This window comes from Nylanderia fulva, unplaced genomic scaffold (genome assembly GCF_048542155.1).
Source record: "Nylanderia fulva isolate GAGA-0341 unplaced genomic scaffold, ASM4854215v1 Scaffold66, whole genome shotgun sequence".
NCBI classification, from domain to species: domain Eukaryota; kingdom Metazoa; phylum Arthropoda; class Insecta; order Hymenoptera; family Formicidae; genus Nylanderia; species Nylanderia fulva.
The window spans coordinates 1-12765 of NW_028190764.1; the positions used below are offsets into that span (position 1 = coordinate 1).

Consider the following 12765-nt stretch of genomic DNA (forward strand, 5'->3'; position numbering starts at 1 on the left):
CCTTTTTTCTCGTATTATCAATATAATTATTTAGCGCAATTTTTTGATTTCACTACTTTTTGATGCTAAAATTTTAATTTTTTTCTAGTATTATTAACAAAAATAAAATATAATTTATAAATATAATTTTTGAGAAAATATTTTTGATAATGATTAATTTTTGCAAAGAATTATTTTGGCTATAAACATAATTTTTGAGAAGATTATATTTTTTATTATTATAAAGAACTATTTTTGCTGACGAAAGATATAACTTAGCGCATTTTTCTTACATCTGTAATGTCTTTTTTTGTGGGATTTCACATATTTTTGCAAAGATCATTAAACAAAATGCATTAAATAAATGTATATTTTTTTATATTTATAATGAGAGAAGACGAGAGAGAGCGAGAGGACCCAAGAGAGAGAGCGGGAAAGAGCAAGAGGGAGCAAGAGGGAGCAAGAGAGAGCGCGAGAAAGCGGCAGAGAGTAAGAGGGAGCGAGAGAGAGCGAGATAGAGCGATAGAGAGCGATAGAAAGCGGGAGAGAGCGGAAAAAAACGAGAGAGCGCGAAAGAGAACGAGAGAGAGCGGGAGAGAACAAAAGAAGGCGAGAGAAAGCGAGAAAGAGCGAAAAAAACCGAGAAAGAGCGAGAGAAGACGAGAGAGAGCAAGAAAACGCGAGAGAGAGCGGGAGAGAGCGAGAAAACGCGAGAGAGAGCGGGAGAGAGCGAGAGAACGCGAGAGAGAGCGGGAGAGAGCGAGAGAGCGAGAGAGAGCGAGAGAGGGCGAGAGAGGGCGAGAGAGAGCGAGAGAACGGGATTGATTGATTGATGAGCTTTTATTTAGCTTTCTCAGCTATTTTCTTATACAGTTTTAACATTTACATATGTAAGATATGCGCTTTTAATCTTCTTTTAAATAATTCGAGCCTATCGCAAGTTTTAATTTCTACTGGCAGGACGTTATACAATATACTTCCTTCATAAAACAAACTTTTCTGTGCACTTCTTGTTTTTCGAAATTGAATTTCGATATTACCCGCTTGTCTTGTTTCCCTATCGCATTTGTTCCCTACTATTTGTAACTTATCTCTTAACTGAATTGGTAACAGGTTATTCAATATCTTGAAAATAAATATACATATATTATATTGTAATCTTTGTCTTACTGACATAAATTGCAACGCCTCTAGCATGTCTTCCACTTTGGTGTATCTATCACATTGAAGTATTATCCTCATAGCTCTGTTTTGTACCTTCTGCAGTTGGGTTATCTGCGTCTCCCCCATGCCTATTAATATCGTCGCGCAATACTCAAAATGAGGAGCTATGATTGTCTTATATATAATGCATCTAGTATACATTGATATGTAATTACCTACTCTATTTAAGAAACTCGTTTTTTTACCTATTTTCTTTAACATATAATCACAGTGATCTTGAAATCGAAGTCTGTCATCGATAATTATACCTAGATATTTCATAGTCTCTACACGCTCTATTTCAATTCCGTCCAGACATTTCAAAATAGTATTACCTCTCAATTCTTTTCGAATACTTCTAACTATCATATACTTCGTTTTACTTGCATTCATTTTTAACTTATTTATATTCATCCAACGTTCGATTATATTAAAAGCCGTGTTCAATTTTATCTCTATATCCGTGCTACTTTCTCCACTTACATATATAAGCGTGTCGTCTGCAAACATTTTTATATTGCACCCTTCTGGACAGCCTTCGATTATATCATTTATATATATTATAAATAGTAAAGGTCCTAGTACCGAGCCTTGTGGCACTCCGTATTCTGTTGTCAATAATTTAGACCATGTATGATTGAAACGCACTTGCTGTTTCCTATTATTTAAATATGATTTGAACCATTCTAAGGCCATTCCTCTAATTCCATAATAATACATTTTTCCTAATAATCTTTCCCTGTCTATTGTTTCAAACGCTCTCTTAAGATCCATGAAAATTACACCTACCATTTTTCCTTCGCTTACTATTAATTTCCATTCGTCAATGACAGTTTGAATCGCTGTTTCACACGAGTAATATTTTCTAAACCCCGACTGATGTTCTGTTATAATATCGTTAGTTTCCAAATACATTTCAAGTTGTTCTTTTACTACTAATTCTAACACTTTTTCAAATATTGGTAACATATTTATAGGCCTATAATCGCTCGCTTTTTTCGCTTTATCTATCTTTGGAATCGGTATTATCGTAGAGGTTTTCCAACCTTCCGGACAGAAACCTTCTCTTAAAGAATTGTTTATTATATTCGCAAATTCCTCTTTTATTACAGAAAAAGTTGTCCTCAATATATCGCTAGTTATTCCCTCTTCCGTACCTTTCTTTTTCGGCAATCCCATAACAATTTTTTCTAACTGCTCTAGTTTAATAGTCACGAAATTTTCCATAAATCCTTTATTTTCGATAATATAAATAATTTTCTTATTTATATTCATCCAATGATCGATTATATCACCGGATCTAACGACCTTTATAGAGTTTATTATGCTATTAATACTTTGTATATAATATAAATTAAATTTATCAGCTATATTGCACTCTTCGATATTGCCTAAAATTTCAAAATCTATATTTCCTACCTCTTTTATGCCTACTGGCTCGCCTCTAATTATTTCTTTCAAGGTTTTCCACATAGACGTAGGATTTTCTTTATTAAGATCTATCATATTTTCATAATATTCTTTTTTCTTCTCCCTAATTAATTTTACTACTGTATTTCTTTCAATTTTATACTGCGACCAATTTTGTTCGGTATCGTCATACAATGCTCTTCTATATGCCTTATCCCTTCTATCCGCAGCCTCTTTTATTTCGTCTGAAAACCATTTCTTCCCTTCCCAAACTTTCGGAATTCTAAATTTTTTCCTCGGCGCCATTACATCTAACGCACCCACTATACTATCGACAAGTTTTTTCGCCCTCTCACTGACACCCATACATTCACACTGACATTCCTGGCTTTCTTGTAATTTATTTTTCACTAATATAGCAAATTTATATTCATCAAACTCTTTATAATTCCTAGCACTAAATTCTCTATATTTACTTTCAGTTTTACTAACACTCAGCTCAACTTTCAGCCACGCGTGATCCGTAATTTTAGGTTCATGAATTACCTGTACTATTTTATTATTATTAGCGAAGATCAAATCTATAATTGTCTGACTGTCTTTCGTAATTCTCGTCGGTTCGTTAACATATTGTTTCATACCTACGCTTAGCATTGTCGTTTGCAGTTTATTCGCATAAAACGAATCTCTCATAAGATCTATATTAAAATCTCCTATTACCATGCATTCTCCCTTTATTATAAACTCTTCTACTATATCCTTGAAAAATCTCAAGAAATCTCCGTGCGATGCGCTCGGTGAGTAATATATTAGCATTATCACTCCTTTATATAATTTATCTTTTACTTCTACCGCAACACACCAACAATTCGATTCTAATTTTTTTTTCCCTCTAATACTATTTCATATTTAATATCGCTTCTAACGTATAAAATAACTCCTCCCGTATTCCTATTCTCAGCATTACATCTAACTATACTATAATCCGGAACGTTCACTTCACTGTCTTTGATATCCTCAGTCACTCTGGTCTCCGATAATGCTAAGAACGCAGGATTTGTTTTCTTCATGATCTGATGTTGTATCTCATCTCTGTGCGCAATTAAACTTTGCGCATTTGTATATAGTATTATCTCCGCTTCTTCCTGTGGTTGCTATTTAGCGTCCTCCCAGCCTGCTCTCCTCTTCTCCTCCCGTAGCGCCCTCTTAAAGGTCGGACATTCCGGACTAAAGGCGTCATGGTCATCGCTTATATTCAGATTGTATGTTCGATTTTTGAACATACAATTCACACATTTCTTCTTTGTCGCTGTACAATCACGCGAGTTATGACTTCCTGCACATTTATAGCATGCTTCCTCTCGCGTACAATTTTTTGCAATATGATAATATCCCCAGCATTTGAAACATCTTTTAACATTAATGCGATTAAATACCGGACACTTCTTCCATCCTACACTTAGCTTTCCTTTCTTCAATATCAGCTCATGTGTCTCTTCATCTGCTTCTATTATTATTGACCCTTCTTCATTTCCTTTTCTTTCAGATTGATTATTTCTCCTTTCTTTGATCATTCTCTTCACAATTCGCATATTTGCTGTATCTATTTTATTCTGCATCTTTATCGTATTTATAAGTTCATTATCATTTAATTTCATCTCTTCTACACCTATATAAATAATTTTTATCTTTGGTTTTGATTGAGGCGACTCTATCACTTTATAATTTTCTCCCAGCTTAGCTTGAACTGTCTCCTTCAATTTTTTCACCTCCTCGCCGGTTTCACAACCCACGATCACTGTTCCCTTGCTACCTTTCCTTAATTTCGTTATTCCCATAGCCATACTCTTAATATCCACCTTTTCTTTTATCAATTTTTTAGTGGCTTCACTCTCTTGTTGCATTTTCGGCTTAACAATTATAACGTTTTCTTTCTTCTTCCCTTTAACCGCTTCACTGTAGCTTATCTGCGATTCTTCCTTTGATACACATGTTACTCCCTGTATCATTTTCTTCAAGTTTTCCAGTTCTTGCTTAACATTTACTAATTCTTCTTGAACTACTTCTTTAATCATTAGTTTAATTTCATTTTTACAGGCTGTTTCATTTTTTATTTCCTTTACAGTTTTTATGATTCAGTCTACTTTTACATCAATGCCTGATCCTTTACTTGTGAACGATCCTGCAGATCCCACGGATCCTGTAGACGATGTCCTATCTCTTCCTGCCGTCTTCATGTTTGTTTCTTTACTATCAATCAAAAACTCCTCAAATGGGCCTTTACACTGCACTAATTCTTGTCTACTGTCCAGAATTTTATGCTTAATTACACATCCTGGATGGTAAAAAAGCTTATTTATACAAGTTTTGCATTTGACGACTTTATTCTTTATTGCCTTCCTACATGCCGAGCATCGATACTCTGCATATTCATCGTCCATGCCGATAATTACCGGCCGAAACCGCTAATATCAGCCTAATCGATCACTCACCTGTGATCCACTTTCCACGTATAATGTCTACTTGTCTTACGAGACTTCAATGCCCCGAAGAATAAATTCACTGCTCACAGTCACAGATCGCCATATCCCGGCTAGATAACTTTCATAGCTATCCCCTTTTTATGGCAGCGTAACTTGAATAACTTATTATACTTCTTTTCCACTGTTTACCGGTGAAAACTCAGTATTTTGACGGAGCGATGTGACACACGTCTTCTCCACTTCAGAGAGAGAGAGAGAGAGGGAGAGAACGAGAGAAGGCGAGAAACAGCGTGAGAAAGCGAGAGAGAGTGAGAGAAGACGAGAGGGAGCGAGAGAGAGCGAGAGAGGCCGAGAGAACGCGAGAGAGAGCGGGAGAGAGCGAGAGAGACCGGAAGAAAGCGAGAGAGCGAGAGAGAACGAGAGAAGGCGAGAAACAGCGAGAGAAAGCGAGAAAGAGCGAAAAAAACCGAGAGAGAGCGAGAGACGACGAGAGAGAGCGAGAGAACGCGAGAGAGAGTGGGAGAGAGCGAGAGAACGCGAGAGAGAGCGGCAGAGAGCGAGAGAACGCGAGAGAGCGGTAGAGAGCAAGAGAGAGCGAGAGACAGCGAGAGAAAGCGAGAGAGGGCGAGAGAGAGAGCGAAAAAAGACGTGGGAAAGCAAGAGAGAAAGGGTGAAAGAGGGGGGAGAGTGAGGGGAGAGAGAGGAGGAGAGAGAGAGAGAGTGAGAGAGAGCAAGAATTTATTTTTTGTTTGGTTGCTTAAAAGGTTAAGCAGCTGAGGAAAATGTCACTATACTAGGATGGGTGACCGCGGATAAGGTAAAGCAGCTTCGGACAGAATCACTTTGTCGGGATGGGTGATCGGGACAAGTACGACGCCGTATCTTAAAAAAAAGTGACACCTTTTCGACCAAAAAATAACTTGAAAAATTCATATCTCCGCAACCAATAGAGCTATCCAGTTCCTTAAAGTCTCATTTTACTCGGAAAAAATCGCGCTTTCGATTGATATGGTCATCTTTTGAAAAATATGTTTCCGTTCATGAAATATTTCAAATTTTTGTTTTCAAGCTTACGAAAATCGTGTTACGTCCGGTAAAGGATACACAGTAGCGTCCTACGGATAATTTTCGCTATTGTTTCGATATTTTCGCTATCTTTTCGATATCTTTCAATATTTTTTTTTGTTTTTTTGTAGATTGTATTTTAATTTGACGAATAAAAGATATAACTTAGCGAGACGCTACCGCGTCTCCTGATTATATAAAGGCACAGATATTAATGCAAGTACGACCGAATACGCAAATAAAATGTACGGTGACAAGGAACGACTCAAATTCGAAGTGTTGGATATTCAAACAAAAAATTTGCCGGAGAAGTATATTTCGAAATTTGATCATATATTCTCATTTTACACTTTGCAATGGTGTCATGACATTCGGTAAGAAAATTTATTTAATAATGGTAAATTACAATATTATTTTTGTAAGAAAGAATTTTCGTAATATATGATTTTACTAATATATACTTTTGCATAACTATGTGTTTCAAATAATTCTAATAATTTATATATTTTTAAAATTACAATCATTAACATTTATCTTCGTTATTCAACAGCCAGACGTTTGAAAATATGTATTGTATGCTTCGACCTGGCAAAACTATGCTGATATTATATATAGTTCATCATAGTTTTTTTGAAGTTTCGAAACTTATGGCGCAAGATGAGCGATATGCATCGTATATGGGGGTGAATATTATTGCAAATTGAAATATAATATAAGATTATATTGTAGAATAAATTTTTGTGTAACTGTGAAATTTTTATTTTAAAATCCTCCGAATGTATGCTTATATAGATTTGGCTAACATAAGATATGAGATTCAATTTTGTTTTATGTGTACTTGTATTATTCGACATTTCTATAGATAGCAAAATTTGTCATTTTAATCTCAAATTACGTCAAGATAATTAATTTTGATGCCTGAGTTAATTTTGGATACATCTTTTTTGTATAACAAATATTTTATATGTAATATATAATATATATATTGCACATTTAATTTTTTAACTGTATATATTGTCAATTATCTTTTATATAGGACAAAGCAAAGTATGTTGGGTCACTTCAATATTCAATCCAACCTCGTGAAGAGATAATAGAAATACTTGAAAATATTGGATTTCAAGTTAATCATTGCAGTCATCGGATATTGAACTACAAGGATAATGCAGAAACATTTCTATGTAAGTCTTTTCCTTGATATATATACAAGCAAAAATTAAATTCTAGGCTACGTAATTAATATAATGTTTTAATATTTTTTCTCATTTATTTGATTTACAAATTCTAAATTAATCGTATATATTTTATTCAATTCGATAGCCATGGTCACTTCACAATGTACTTTTAACTTTTTGGACGACATGCCGAATAATCTAAGAGTTGAATTCAAGAATGAATTAGCACGTAAATTTGCGGAAATAAGAGCTAAAGAATACGCAGATATTATTCAAAATAATTTTAAGATACATAACGTAGAGAAGGAGAAAAATAGAGATGATATGCCTATTGGATTACTGCACTGATAATTTATGCACAAAAAGTTTCATAATTGTATGAATGATCTTCATGATTAATACGACAAAAATGGGCAAATTTGTTTCTTTTTCACGTAGTCTCTCGTTATAAAATGCTTGAAAAATATTTACTTGTATTTCTTTTATGGACTAATCAAAAAATTAATATTTGCAAATTTACATTACAAAGTATACAATTGCTATTTGAGATATAGCTACAATATAATATATGTCATATTATTTTATTTTGTAACGGCGTGGCCGTTACTAACGCCTCGCGGGCCGATCACCCGCCCGCCACTTGAGGCTATGGCGCCTAAGGCGCCCCTAAACACAAAAACATAAGCGATACACGGGTCACCCTACCCCAGGGGCGCCCCACTACAACCCCCAGAGGCGCCCCACTACGACGCCGGCATTACCCCCACCACAGCCTCGATGTAGAGTGGGGGAACCGCCGGCAGGGTATATAAGCCGGCTCGACGGATGAGCCGGCACCAGTCCTGTTCCGGACCTCCTAGCCAGGCAACGGGCTTCTCGTTGTTACGCCGGGTTTCCCGGTTTCTGGCCTCCTACCTTTAGTATCGGGCAACGGGTTTCTCGTTGTTACGCCGGGTTTCCCGGTTTCCGGTCTCTTCCTGCTACACGCCGGGCAACGGGTTTCTCGTTGTTACGCCGGGTTTCCCGGTTTCCGGTCCCTTCCTGCTATACACCGGGTGACGGGTTTCTCGTCATTACGCCGGGTTTCCCGGTTTCCGGTCTCTTCCTGCTACACGCCGGGCAACGGGTTTCTCGTTGTTACGCCGGGTTTCCTGGTTTCCGGTCTCTTCCTGCTACACGCCGGGCAACGGGTTTCTCGTTGTTACGCCGGGTTTTCCGGTTTCCGGTCTCTTCCTGCTACACGCCGGGCAACGGGTTTCTCGTTGTTACGCCGGGTTTCCCGGTTTCCGGTCTCTTCCTGCTACACGCCGGGCAACGGGTTTCTCGTTGTTACGCCGGGTTTCCCGGTTTCCGGTCTCTTCCTGCTACACGCCGGGCAACGGGTTTCTCGTTGTTACGCCGGGTTTCCCGGTTTCCGGTCTCTTCCTGCTATACACCGGGTGACGGGTTTCTCGTCATTACGCCGGGTTTCCCGGTTTCCGGTTTCTTCCTGCTATAGGCTATACGCCTCCGTACACCGTATCTCTAAGTTATACCGGGTAATTTGTAAATCTTTTCCGGACACCGCTACAGGCTATACGCCTCCTTATTTTGTTTGTACCGAGTAGTCAATAAGTTTCTCTATTTAGGGCTTTATGCCAACAAACATTTCGATTATACCGAGTAGTCAATAAGTTTCTCTATTTAGGGCTTTATGCCAACAAACATTTCATTTATACCGAGTAGTCAATAAGTTTCTCTATTTAGGCTTTATGCTAACAATCATTTTGTTTACTTGTTTCTTTTTGAATAAACCAAAGCATTGTTAATAAGGAATAAGCGAGTCTGAATCTCCCCCTTCCTCCCGAATCCTGGAACCGGCGAGCCGATTCGCGGCGTCGGGAAAGGTGAACCGTTACAATTTAATTATATTATATTAAATTTCATATTTATAAAATAAATTATAATTAATGGATACTGCATTTTATGCACATATTCATTGAAAAATATTCAATTTTATCATATTTTTAAATGACAAGAAATTGTAGATTAATTATTCCTGCTCAATTTCTGCCGCCAATCTGCTATCAGATTGTGTTTGACAGACTAGGTTTTTACTGCCAATTTGCCATTAACTATATTGTGCAGATTTTCTTGGTTTTTGCCGCTAATCTGCTGTCGGATTTTACTTACTACTTATGCTAGCATAATGTCATCAATTGCGGACACAGCAATTAATCTTAGGAATATGCTGTAAAGTCATGATTATTGTGCTAACATTTTGCTATCTGAGATATTGACTACACAGATAGTCATAGCAATTATTATAACATCATTTTGATGTCAAAATGCATCATTTGTCATCAAAATGATGTCATAATAATTACTGTGGCTATCTGGGTATATATTTTATATATTAATAATTTATGTAAAATTATAGAACGTATAGGAAATTAAAAACAAACATTTTCTATAGATCGGTCGATTTTATAGCAAATATGTACTTTGTAATATATAAATTTGTAAATAAAAAAATTAATTTGTACTCTCCACTGTGGTTACACAATTTTAAATAACATCACTTATTTTTATATTATTTAAGCAATGTATTTGTAAATTATTTTTTATTTTTTTAGATTTTAGATAATTATTAAACTTATAAATTGCAATTTCTTTTTTATATAAAATTATGCACAATTAATATTGATTAAAATTAAAGATGTCATAATTACGATTAATCAAATGAATATTTATCATTATTGTTCAGGAATAAGCCTAATCCTAAAGTATAGGTCGTTCAATTCTCCGTTTATATTATCGTTCGACATCTCAGTAATTATTCGCGCCAACGCGGGACAACACGTCAAAAACACATGTGATCCACGTGTTACTCGCCTGTCTTTTCCTTTTCTCGACGCGAATCGCCTGCGCACATCCCCAAAATTCTCGCTTCGCGCCTTGGCTACGTGTCTCGGATCATTATTGAGCGTCCAGCCACGAGACGAGATAGATCGATACACCTTTTGTTGAAATATCGTCCGCCTCGTTTCTAACACTCTTATTATAATTTGTGATTTGAATAAAAGTATATTAAAACGAATCCGCGAGTGACCATTAACAAAAACTACCGCCTTGGTGTGCGAACCTTCTATACAAGGTTTTACCAACGAGAAACAAAACATTTTGGTCCTTCGAGCCGGATCGTCGCCAAGGACAATTATTGGCATTCCGAATCACGATCGTCGATATGAACACCTCGACATCTTTCGAAGAGCTTTTGGCTCTGCAAACACAGAAGATGAGTTTCGTATCACGGGCGCTCATCAATTACAAGAAGCTGGGGCAAGCCAAAATGACACCTGCGGTGACACGTCAACGTCTCGTCACCTTGAAGGAAGCCTTTGCCACTTGCCAGGAGCTCGACAGTCGAATCGGGCTTCATGCGGACGATGACGACAAAGCATTGCATACCTACTTCACAAAGAATTCGTTTCTGGAATGTGAGGACTGCAACAACGAGGCTGCCGACTACATGGCTGAGGTATTAGAGAGCTACGAATCCCGCATCCCTCCCGCTACATCATCACAAAACGTAAGTGGCTTGCATGATGTTTTCCGACCCGCGTCGCATCTTCCGAGGATCAACCTACCGACCTTCGACGGGAGCATCGACAAGTGGGAAAGCTTTCGCGATAAATTCCAATCGATGATTCATAATGATCCTAGTTTGTCAAATGTCGATTGCTTACATTATTTATGCTCATGTGTAAAAGAGGATGCAAGTAACGCGCTTGACCACCTCGCGGTAACCAATAATAATTTCGACGTCGCGTGGAGAATTCTAATCTCTCGGTACGACAACAAACGTCGTCTTGTTACAACGCATTTACAATCGCTGTTAAATTTGCCGTTACTGACCACAGAAACCGCTCATGACCTTCGTCAGCTTCGCGACCAAACAAACAAAGCAATCCAAGCGCTTAGAAATCTCAACCGTCCTGTCGAACATTGGGATGATTTGCTTGTTTTGCTCGTCGCACAAAAACTCGATAAATACTCGCGTAAAGCTTGGGAACTCAAGCTCGGCGATACGGTGGAATATCCGCGTTATAATGAGCTCGATCAATTTCTTGAGTCTCGAATTCGCGCTCTCGAGGCGATCGTACCACTTTCTAAAGAAAAGCCATCCTCTACCTCTAAAGGAAAAATTCTTGTGTCGCATACCGCGTCCACCGTTTCGTTCGCATGTCCGTTGTGCAAGGCCAATCACTTATTATACCAATGTTCGACATTTTTAAAGCAAACACCCTCTTAACGTTTCGATTTTATTAAGCAGCGAAAACGATGTTTAAACTGTTTTAGTAGTAAGCATTCCGTCAAAGATTGTTCGAATTCGCGCGTATGCCGCCAGTGTAATAAACGTCATCACACGTTATTACATTTCGATAGCTTGACTCCGCCGGTGCAAACGGAGTCACCGCCAGCAACAAGCGCAAATGTAAACGAAGTCATGTCGCATTTACTATCGAAAACCGTCGCGCCTAATTCTAATATTTTGCTTGCGACTGCCCGGGTGAGAGCCTATTCGCCTGTTGGACGTTTTATAACTGCACACGCACTGCTGGATCAAGGTTCCGTTTCGACGTTTATTACCGAATCGCTCGCGCAACGTTTACGACTCTCTAAAATAAATCGTTCGATTTTCGTCACCGGCATCAGCGAGATGCAATCTGTTGTCCGTCACGCCGCTCATCTTACAATTACGCCGGCGAATCGCGACGAACCCGCTTATTCAACGACCGCACTCATTCTTCGATCGTTGAAAAAATATGTACCGAATCGAATAAGCACGACGGGTACGTGGAACCATGTCGACGGACTCCAATTAGCGGATAGTGACCCCATGAGTACCGACCCGATTGATATGATAATCGGAGCGGATTTATACGGCATGCTCGTACTTGATGGTGTTCGACAAGGTTCCGAAACGGAGCCCACCGCGCAAAATACTACTCTCGGTTGGATTTTGTCCGGGCCAATCGCTTCGTCCCCGACCAATCTTTCGATTTTTGAGACCGCGCATCACGGAGTCGTCCTTGAAGCGTTAGATTTCGACCTTCGTCATTTCTGGGAGACTGAAGAGGTCCCTCAGACCCAACACCATAGCCCTGACGAGCGCAAGTGTGAAGAGCACTTTCTCGCTACCCATTCCCGCACTCCTCAAGGACGCTATATTGTTAGATTACCGTTTAAAACCGGACCACCACTCTCGTTAGGAGAATCTCGCTTCATTGCCGAATCGAGCCTCTATCGCTTAGAGCGACGTTTCAAACGCAATCCATCTATCGCTTCAGAATACCACGACTTTCTCACGGAATACGAAAACCTTGGTCATATGATCAAAATTCCACCGACAGAAATTGTACAACCGGATCAAAGTTATTACATACCGCATCATGCTGTCTTACGTG

The 12765-nt window shown here is 38.3% G+C and overlaps 1 protein-coding gene and 1 pseudogene across 1 annotated transcript; one reads left to right on the forward strand and one right to left on the reverse strand.

Annotated features, from left to right (window-relative positions):
• Positions 1-3661: 3661 nt before the first annotated feature.
• Positions 3662-5337, reverse strand: LOC146720587 (uncharacterized; annotated as a pseudogene).
• Positions 5338-6347: 1010 nt separating this feature from the next.
• Positions 6348-7892, forward strand: LOC114934306 (juvenile hormone acid O-methyltransferase-like). Its single transcript, XM_029306987.2, has 4 exons — positions 6348-6514; positions 6691-6823; positions 7177-7321; positions 7461-7892. Exons 1-4 carry the CDS (start codon positions 6384-6386, stop codon positions 7661-7663), a joined length of 612 nt encoding a protein of 203 aa, XP_029162820.2. The 5' UTR covers positions 6348-6383; the 3' UTR covers positions 7664-7892.
• The last annotated feature ends 4873 nt before the right edge of the window (positions 7893-12765 follow it).